At 36.8% G+C, this 10439-nt stretch overlaps 2 protein-coding genes across 2 annotated transcripts; both read left to right on the top strand.

The window, feature by feature from the left end:
* Window positions 1-1077: 1077 nt before the first annotated feature.
* Window positions 1078-6567, top strand: LOC141653115 (betaine aldehyde dehydrogenase, chloroplastic). Its single transcript, XM_074460767.1, has 15 exons — window positions 1078-1456; window positions 2462-2604; window positions 2723-2803; window positions 2910-3058; window positions 3458-3550; window positions 3639-3762; window positions 4122-4187; window positions 4261-4327; window positions 4554-4630; window positions 4981-5094; window positions 5179-5256; window positions 5475-5626; window positions 5758-5818; window positions 5929-6035; window positions 6250-6567. The coding sequence occupies exons 1-15, from the start codon at window positions 1348-1350 to the stop codon at window positions 6338-6340; spliced, it is 1512 nt and encodes a 503-aa protein (XP_074316868.1). The 5' UTR covers window positions 1078-1347; the 3' UTR covers window positions 6341-6567.
* Window positions 6568-7075: 508 nt separating this feature from the next.
* LOC141653114 (uncharacterized) lies at window positions 7076-10439 on the top strand (the record flags this gene model as incomplete). The annotated part of the gene is given in 15 exon segments (XM_074460765.1): window positions 7076-7130; window positions 7372-7443; window positions 7731-7828; window positions 7906-8006; window positions 8108-8186; window positions 8486-8546; window positions 8645-8691; window positions 8804-8896; window positions 9012-9102; window positions 9184-9232; window positions 9342-9458; window positions 9538-9685; window positions 9851-9943; window positions 10026-10094; window positions 10417-10439. Coding segments are annotated over 14 exon segments (1127 nt in total), but the record flags the coding sequence as incomplete, so codon positions are not given.

Here is a 10439-nt window from a genome sequence, read left to right as displayed (position 1 = left end):
TAAATCATAGACCAGTAATCGGAATTGACTATTTTTTTTTTCAAATTGATTACCTCTTCGAGATCTATAAATTGATAAAACAAAAATGGTCATTCGGAAATTTAAGATTGAAGATATGGTTGATTTGAGATTTTCGTAAAAAAAAATCTTATAAAATGTCAGTCGGCAATTTTTTTTCTCAAATCGTAGATTATGACGAGATAATCATTTTAGGAAAAAAATTGGCCGATTCTGAATTTCGGTCTATGAATTATGCGCAATTGAGTTTTCTAATAGCGACAAAAAGGGCATGTTGTGAATGAAAATCAAACATGAAGGGTATCATGTAGACAAACTTAAAAAGTTGGATACCACGTGCAAAATGACAAAGTTCGAGGGTACCACGTGAATTTTCCGTTAAAGTATTACAGTACTTTAATGAAACTCTATATATACCGCGTATGCGCGGGAGCCGGGATCTATACTAGTTCAATAACATTCACTTTTAGATTAACTTCCATAATTCCTCGGATCGATATATTACTACTAGACCTGGCAAACAGATCAGGCCGTGTCGTGTTCGTGTCCGTGTCAACTTTAAACGGGTCATTACTACCCCAACCCTAACCCGACCCAATTACATAAACGGGTCATTTGTCTCAACCCTAATCCAACCCATTTAATTTTTCTATAACCCAACCCGACCTGTTTAACCCATTTATCTTTTGGCAGGTCATTTTTAACTCATTTAACCGTTTACCTAATAAACTAATAAAATATATAGCCTACAATCCCAAAAATGATAAATGAAAATGTTTTTTTTTAATTGTTTGGTTGGATTATTGATTAAATCCAAATATATTATGACAGTTTTAAATAAATGAGTTATTCGTGTCGGGTTCGTGTCAAAATAGTTCAATCTTAACCCGACACATTTAAGTTTCGTGTCGTGTCCGTGTCAACCCAATAACTTAAATGAGTCACAAAGTCTTAACCCTAACCCGCTAACTTCGTGTCGGATTTTCGAATCGTGTCAATGATTAACACCTCTGATTACTACCGATCCGAGATTGGGCTGGTGTGCGGTGCACAGATGACACACATAGCCCAGACGAAAAAAGCACGTTTCTCTTCCACACTGATAACATCACAATTCCCATTTTTGTCCAAGTTGGGGAGTAAAGTAAGTACCAGAAATTGTCCTCAAGATTTGGTTTTGATCATACTTCAACGTACTATTGTCGCTTTATTGATAGGAGTACATTTTAATCTTTTTACAGATTCTCTCACTCTCTGAGTCACTGTATATCTCCATTTCAGTGAAATCTCATTGACCTTCATTAACTTCACTATATCTCTCTTCCAAAAATGTCGATCCCAATACCAATTCGTCAGCTTTTCATCAATGGTGAATGGAGAGAACCCATCAACAAAAATCGTATTCCTATCATCAATCCTGCTACTGAGGAAACCATTGGTTATTTTACTTTTCTTTGCGTATTTAATTTGCTTCAAAGTTTAGATTTTTATGATTTTTTGTTGCTTAATTTATTGTTTTTAGTAACCCTTTTGGTTGTTCTTAAATGGGTTTGCTTTAGATTTTTGGTTTAATAGATTATTGTGTAGTTTATTAAGGATGTAATGAGTTTGGGAAATTGGTTAGATGTATAACACAAATTGTTATTTAGCATTTAAGACGATAATGTTCGTTTTAATTGTAAAACGGATCCAAATAGATATATCCCTCTTAAGCAAAAGTAGATGAAAGTGGTTTGATCTTTTTTAAAGTTCAAGGTTTTCTAAAGATCTGATGATTTTAGCTGCTGAAAAAGTTACTGTTTGTTGAGGCTTTTAGTCTGTAGTTTTGTATCTATTGATGATTGTGTAACTTATTTGGGATTAAGATTTGGTGAGTTTTTGATCAAATATTGAATCTTTAGATTTGATCAGTGTTAACATTCTAATTTTGAAGTTTCAGCTTTATCAAGTTACCATATACTAGCAGTAGTTACACATTCTGCATTTCTCTGCTTCTGGTAGATCTTTTGTTGTATAGGATCTGAATTTTGAATCTATGGTACTCTAACTCGGCTGCAACTGTTGGATATGAACTTGTCAGAGTGTCTGAATGGTTATTTTACTTGAAGTTTTCAGTTTTTTTGGTCTAAAATGAAGTGACGAAGTAACATAGATTTGAATCCTGATTATGTGATTTCCTTGCCATTGGAAATTTGGAAGGATTTAGGTGTTTTGGTGTTAAGGATAGATTTTGTTAAACATAGTCTCATATGAGACGAATTCCGATAATATGTTATCATGAGACAGTTCCATCTGAGAACTAACTGGGGTGAAAGCTTCTTAAGTTAATGGGTATATGGATTGGGTTTGTAGTTAAATGGGTTCGCGACACATTATATTAATACAAGACTGCTTTTCAAGAGAAATTGTTAAATTGGGTATATCCGCCATCATGTGTCTGTAGGTGATATTCCGGCTGCCACGGCTGAGGATGTGGAGGTTGCAGTTGCAGCTGCTCGAAATGCCCTTACTCGAAACAAGGGGAAAGACTGGGGATCTGCAACTGGAGCTTATCGTGCTAAGTACTTGCGTGCTATTGCTGCTAAGGTATGGATTTTCGCAGCATATTTGATTTAAGCTACTACTAAAAATTCAGTTCTTGTGAGTTTCAGGATATACGTGATATAAACCTGAGGTTTATGCCTAACTGCAATTTTTTATGCAGGTCACAGAGAAAAAAGATCTGCTGGGAAAGCTTGAGGCCATTGATAATGGGAAGCCATTGGATGAAGCATTATGGGACATTGTGAGCCTATATACTTTTATTTTTAAGAAAAAAAAAACTATGTTTCTTTGGATAGTAATTTCTCACAGTACTGACATGATCTCCTTAATCGTTATTAATGTTTTAGGATGATGTTGCTTCATGTTTTGAATATTATGCTGATCAAGCGGAAGCCCTGGATGCTAAACAAAAGGCTCCAATTTCCCTTCCTATGGATACATTTAAAGCTCACGTGCTAAAGCAGCCTCTTGGTGTTGTTGGCTTGATTACTCCATGGTACTTACTTTTGTCTTTAGTTCTCTCTCTCCCCAAATCCGAAAAAGAAGAGGGGTAGAATTGGAGAGAATATCCGTTGGTTAGACTTAATGAATCGTGCGGGAACATGTGTTTGCTGTGATGATCGATTAACTGGATGTTTGGTCAAAGTAATAAGTGACCTTTAATTAAAGTAGCGTGACTGGGAATCTCTTTGACACTTACATTTTTTTTCTTTCTCAAACTGAAGTAGCTTAGTTGATGCCATCTTCATTGAAAATTGAAAGTCGGGATGTGCTATGAGTTGGTTATTTGCCAAAGCTTCAAAGCATAGAAATTTGCAGGTGAATGTGATGAACATCTTTCATTTCCTCCACATATGATGATTAGTGATCTCCCTCTTCTTGTTTTTCTCTATAGGAATTATCCGCTTTTGATGGCTACTTGGAAAGTTGCTCCGGCTCTTGCTGCTGGGTGTACAGCTGTACTTAAGCCTTCTGAGTTGGCATCCGTGTATGTTTCATGATAAAGCTTATTAAACCATAATTCGTCTTATTCCAATGCATATACGCTTAGAAATGTTATGTATTCATGCTTTCAGGACATGTCTGGAATTGGGTGAAGTGTGTAGAGAAGTGGGACTTCCTCCTGGTGTGTTGAATATTTTAACTGGATTGGGCCCCGATGCTGGTGCCCCTATAGCATCTCATCCTGATGTTGACAAGGTTTGATCTTTGCTGTCACAAGTTACACCCCTTTTATCCCATTTATATTGTCCTCATTTGACTTTGTTGGTCAAACGATATAATTTTGACCAATATATTATTTAGATATATACCAGTCACAACTATATGTTATTTCGATATCATTTGTTCAGGAAAGTTAGAGTAGATACGTTACTATGTTTTTTCGCAATGTATATTTAGAGGAATCAAGAGTCAAAATTGAATTTGTTTATCATCAAAGCCAAATAAGGACAATTTAAGTTAATGGATAAAGTATTTCCAAATTTTATGAGGAGCATGTGTCAATTATTAATTGTTGTTCATGTCGTAGTGTTACTAATACTAATTATGTCAAGTAGGTTGCATTTACTGGGAGTACAGCTACCGGCAGCAAGATCATGTCTTCTGTTGCCCAATTAGTCAAGGTGCGTGATACGTAATTAGTTTGATTTTACTTCTTGGATGCCGTTGGTTCTAACACACTGTCAATTCTTGCAGCCGGTTACATTAGAACTTGGAGGGAAAAGTCCTCTTGTTGTGTTTGATGATGTTGACCTTGATCAAGGTTAGTTGCTTACTTGCTTTTAGTTGAGCCTTGTATGAGATGGTCTCACATGTAAGACCGTGTCGTATAATTTACTATTTAGTTAATAGTTATACACTATACAAGTGCTTTGATGTTAAACTTATTTTCTCGAGGGTTTGTTCATCATAAAAGCATTCTTGCGCGTGATCATGAAATACCTGAGAATCCTTTTTATTTTATTTTATTTTATTTTGTAATTTAACAGCTGCTGAATGGACTGCTTTTGGCTGTTTCTGGACAAATGGTCAAATCTGCAGTGCAACCTCTAGATTGATTTTGCATGTAAGTATCTGCTTCGTATTTGTTTAGAAATTCTGCAAGAAATACATATGGTGAGGCCTTTGTTTTGGATAATTCTGCTGAATATTACTGAATTTCATTTAAATTAGTACTCTGTCCTATATTTCACCCAACTTTGCTCGACATTCTCCCAACCTTAGTGAACATTCCAGAATTGCACTAGGTGTTACTAAACTTTACTTTGTCTCTTAATTTTTTTTGCTGAGACCTTATATTGGAGAAGTCAGTCAAATGTTCAAATATAAACCCAGAGAATATCCTTAGTTTTCTTCCGACTGTTTTATCTCTGCACGTTTGTAAGCATCCCATTCTGATTTACATTATTACTTCAGGAAAGTATTGCAGCTGAGTTTTTGGACAAGCTTGTAAAATGGGTAAAAAACATAAAACTTTCTGACCCATTTGAAGAAGGTTGCCGGATGGGACCCGTGATTAGCAAGGGACAGGTATTATGTTTTATTCTGCATATATTGAAGTTTTCGAAGTCCTGAACTGTGACACCATATAATATTTGCCTTTATGTGCTGCAGTATGAGAAAGTTCTAAAGTTCATCTCAACAGCAAAGAGTGAGGGTGCAACTGTTCTGTGTGGAGGCTCCCGTCCCGAGGTAACAAATATCACTAAAACTTGTTTGAGACGGTCTTTTATGAAAACTAACCCATCAACCCTATAACTACATGAAAGAATATAGAAGGATTTAGGTTTATGCCATATGTGTGACCGTCAATTACAGGGCTCACTGGCTGGATGCTCATTAACTAATGATTTTAAGTTGCTATGCCGTATGTATGTTCTCCTCTAAACATTCTGTATGAACTTCTGCAGCATCTTAAGAAAGGGTATTTTGTCGAACCAACGGTTATATCTGATGTAACCACATCCATGCAAATCTGGAGGGAGGAGGTTTTCGGCCCTGTGTTATGTGTGAAAACATTTAGTTCTGAGGAGGAAGCCATTGAATTGGCCAATGATACTCAGTAAGATTTTATTGCTTCCCTGAAATCACTCATCTTATTATAAGTTCATGACTGTCTCAGTGTCTCATACGCGAGTCATTGATAATCTTATTGCGGAGTGTCTAATGTAGATTGTTATACGTGTTGCACAGGTATGGGTTAGCTGCGGCTGTGATATCTAAAGATCTTGACCGGTGTGAGAGGGTAACCAAGGTGAGATCCCTCGCTTTCCAGAAAAATTACACAATCTACCAAAAACAGATTACTATTTCTGCGCTAGTTTCAGCTGCTTATACATTTTTATGTTCAATTTTGTTATAAAGGCATTCCAAGCTGGTATCGTTTGGGTCAATTGCTCACAACCATGCTTTTGCCAAGCTCCCTGGGGAGGAACGAAGCGTAGTGGTTTTGGCCGTGAGCTAGGGGAATGGTAAGACCATAAACTCTTCTCACCTCACCGCTGATTCTATTAATAATTGCTTTCATTTTATTTTCCTTGTTAAGGGATACACAACGGATATTTTGATACTCACGAGTTTGAACCCAAGTCCTGAGTACCATTACTCCATGACTTTTAACGGCTTAAATTGCTGATATATGAATCAATACTAGATTCACTAATAGACGGGTTCTGATTTCGACAGGGGTATCGAGAATTACTTGAATATCAAGCAAGTGACGGAATATATATCAGATGAGCCATGGGGATGGTACAAGTCTCCTTCAAAGCTGTGAGAAAATATTACAACAGGCCGCCGACACCAAGGGGAATGCCGAAATGGACGTCCTTAATTCTTAGGTCCCTAATGTGACATGAGGCCTTTCAGTGACGAAACGATGCTTTAAATAAAAGATATATGAGCTTGTATGTACCCTACGGAATATGGGTGTCCTTTTCTCTGTTTATGAGCTTGTCTGCACTTGACCCTAATCTTAATAAATGAAAGGACCGTTTTGATCTACGTTCATTGTTGTTCCCATTTTAAAGATTACAAACTCAACATGTTCTCATCCCTCATATTTTCAGCCGGAAAAGTGGCCATTTGCGAGGGAAACATCTGATATTACAAGTTCAATAACTTTGTCAATTAAGTTAGTTGATATTTGTTATTCACCGTAAACAGAACTTTGTATGGCATATATCAGCAAATGGTACAAACACCAAATAAGATAGAGAATTTAGTCTTTTTCCAATTTTAGATCAAAGAAAGAGTCTCCATGTCTCGAATGTTTCTTTTAATATCGATATAGTATCGCCTAAGATTTTATTCTTAATAACAAATTAGTAAATCGGACATACATATTCGCTACACAGATTAAATGAGGGGACTAAAATTTTCCTTCTTTTTTTTTTTTTTTTTTTTTTTTTTTTTTTTTCCCTTGTCAAATGAATCACAAAGACCCTATAATAAGAGTACAAATGGATGAGAATTCGAACCTAGGGTGACACAATTATATAAATACAGTACGAACACTTTCGTCGTAACCACTAAACTCGATTTGACATTTGGCATACAGTAAAAAGGTAGTGCCCACATTCCATAACATGTCGTTGACTCAGTAGTGATTACTGGAGATGTAAGTGTGTCATTCAATCAACCACCACATTTTTATAACATATCCAGTAATCACTACTGTTTCTTTACTTTTTCTGTCAACTTGATCATATACACTTGCATTTCTAGATCACTGTACAACTGTACATTGTTATCTGTCTGCATGAAAGTTTGAAACTTTGTGTATTTTGCTTTTGTGGGTTGTCAAAGTTTGTGTTTGTAGAATGGGAAGCTCAGATGAGAGAATTGTTGCTGTGATCATGGTGGGTGGACCCACTAAAGGTATCCAATTTATCCTTTTAAATTTTAATCATGGGTTTTGATTCAATTGTTTATTTATATATTGCATTTTAATCTGTTACTTGGACTCATTTAGAAGGATCCGACACAAGTGCATGCCCAAGTGTCAGACTATGCTGTTTTAATGAAAACTCTACATGTTTTGGCTTAAAATGAGGTGTCCAAGTGTCATACCATGTTCGAGCATTAAGTGTTAGACATGGGTACGCGAGGGAATAAGAACAGTCGAAATAAGATAGCCTTTAATGGTGTTAATTGATGATTTGCAGGTACTAGATTTAGGCCATTGTCTTTGAATATACCAAAGCCACTTTTTCCATTAGCTGGACAACCTATGGTTCATCATCCAATTTCAGCTTGCAAAAGGGTATATATTCTTTAATCAATTTGACAACCTATTGTCCGAGTATCTGATTCATTGCTAATGGTTCCATTTAATGGTAGATTCCGAACCTAGCACAGATCTACTTGATCGGTTTCTACGATGAGCGAGAATTCACAATATATGCGTCTGCTATATCTAATGAGCTTAAGCTTCCTGTCAGGTTTACTTTTTCTTTAGTCTATTTCATCAACTCTTTAAGTTTGAATGATGAATGGATGTGTTATTGGGTTTTTGGATGTTTTTTTTTTCCTGGTGATTTAGATACTTGAAGGAAGACAAGCCGCACGGTTCCGCTGGTTGTCTGTACAATTTCAGGGATACAATCATGGAAGACAATCCAGTTTGTAACATCTCCGTTTTACTTCCTACAAAATGCCAATACTTGAACTCACTAAAATGATTACGCTTCTTTTTTATCGTCAAATAGCAATTGTTTGATGCAATACTTGTCCCGTGTTTCAGTATGGGTTGTTAGGACTTAGGAACAGCCTGTCCATGGGCTGCGTGCCTCTGAACCCCATACCCTGCCATTGGCAGGAATGCCTTTGATATTGTGTCTGTAGTTAGGCTTCGATATGGCTCCCTTTCTCAGAAATCGCAAAAAAATACTTAATACTTCGTATTTTCATCATATTTCAGTCTCATATATTCTTGCTGAATTGCGACGTTTGCTGCAGTTTTCCCTTGCCGGAAATGCTTGGTAATTTCAGTCTTTACATGCTTAACTTTGATGATCAGTAATTTCTCATGGCGTAATGCAAAAAAGGTTCTGAATTCCTTGTTATTGTGAAAACTCAGAGGCTCACAGAAGTTATGGCGGCATGGGAACTATATTAGTAAGCAAGGTCTGTCTACACCTTCTCCTGTATTGGTGAAGTATTTTCAAATTTCGGTATTCAGATTTATATATATTTAATTGCTCAGTCGATTGAGTTATCATGAAATGTCCTTTGACAGGTTTCTGCAGAGTCTGCCAATCAGTTTGGCGAATTGGTAGCCGATCCTGTCACCAATGAGGTTTTGCATTACACTGAGAGGCCTGAAACTTTTGTAAGCAACAAGTTCCATCTTCAAATCATTCTAAACAAAATTCCGACTCACAACTTCACAATTGGTTTGCTTCATGCTCTAGTTTGATACGAGTAAGATTTTTCGTGACTTGCAGGTTAGTGATCGAATAAACTGCGGGGTGTATGTATTTTCACCAGATATATTTACAGCTATCGGAGGTGTCTCAAGTCACCGAACAGATTCAGGTGAAATGATACGAACCATCATCTCTGTGTGTACAGTGGGTCATAATTAACTGTTGTCTAACATTAAACTTCTCCCTGCAGCTAATATCAGTCGTATAACCAGCTTCGAAACACTTCATTCTGCAACACGGTATTGCTCTCCTCCTAGTATGCTTATTAAGTTCATATTTTATGATTCTACGTTGTGAGAAGTATACCTTCATCGTTTGATTAATATTAGTTCATATTTCTTTTTGCAGGAGTCTGCCCTCGGATTTTGTAAGACTAGGCCAAGACATATTGACACCGCTAGCTGGAAAAAAGCAAATGTATACATATGAGACTATGGACTTTTGGGAGCAGATCAAGACTCCTGGGTATGATGGCTCCATAGTCGACGATTTCATTCAACTTGCTTGTTCTTGGGAAATGTAATCTCTTATTGATATCTTGCAGGATGTCTCTTAAATGTTCCGGTCTTTATCTCCACCAATTTCGAGTCACTTCCCCGCATCTTTTGGCAAGTGGTGATGGCACAAAAAGTGCTACCATTATCGGTGATGTATACGTCCATCCCTCTGCCAAACTACACCCGACAGCTAAGGTATAACCTTCTTAGTATTCCGTATCTTCTAACATATTACTCTGTAAATCCTAGCTGATAGGCATGCGTGTGTACTATTGTCGCTATTTGTGTGCTCAAGGTTGTAGTTTCATGTTTTAACAATTTGTGTGCTCTAAAATGGGTTTTACTTGGTGACCATGACAGATTGGTCCGAATGTGTCGATATCTGCAAATGCGCGTGTAGGAGCTGGTGCTAGGCTCGTCAATTGTATATTACTGGATGATGTTGAGATCAAGGTGATAATGATATCACCTCATCTATTTGTATATACACCAACTGTTCATTTTTAAATTAAACTCCCAAATTTGCATTGTACAGGAAAATGCAGTCGTTATCCATTCAATCGTTGGTTGGAAGTCAACAGTCGGAAAATGGTCCCGTGTCCAGGTGAATTGAAATTTTCCATGTTGCTTTCTAATATACTCTATCTAACATGAGGACATAGCCATAAGAACCTGATCAGTATGATATTAAAACAGAAAATAAAAAATCCACATTGTTTACAGTCGTCGACTCACCTTGATAGACAGACAGGTACATCAGAGCCTATAATTCAGGAAATTTATGCATTCTATGCAAACAATTTAGACACAACTAGATATACTCCGGCCTGTGATTCTGCATTGATGTCAGATGATGTGAAACGCTGATATTTTCCGTCTGCTGACTATGCTAGTGTTCTGATGTTCAATTCGTTCTTTATTTACAGGCCGAAGGAAACTACAATGCCAA

Source organism: Silene latifolia, chromosome 4, assembly GCF_048544455.1.
Source record: "Silene latifolia isolate original U9 population chromosome 4, ASM4854445v1, whole genome shotgun sequence".
Lineage (NCBI taxonomy): Eukaryota > Viridiplantae > Streptophyta > Magnoliopsida > Caryophyllales > Caryophyllaceae > Silene > Silene latifolia.
This window is presented reverse-complemented; position numbering and strand designations above follow the sequence as displayed.

What these genes read in the sequence shown, in the direction of transcription:
- LOC141653115 (XM_074460767.1), top strand. Translation starts at nt 1,348, where the DNA reads ATGTCGATCCCAATACCAATTCGTCAGCTTTTCATCAATGGTGAATGG. An exon ending in CTCATCCTGATGTTGACAAG is followed by an intron (nt 3,763 to 4,121) that starts GTTTGATCTTTG and finishes TATGTCAAGTAG; the next exon opens with GTTGCATTTACTGGGAGTAC. An exon ending in GGCCGTGAGCTAGGGGAATG is followed by an intron (nt 6,036 to 6,249) that starts GTAAGACCATAA and finishes TGATTTCGACAG; the next exon opens with GGGTATCGAGAATTACTTGA.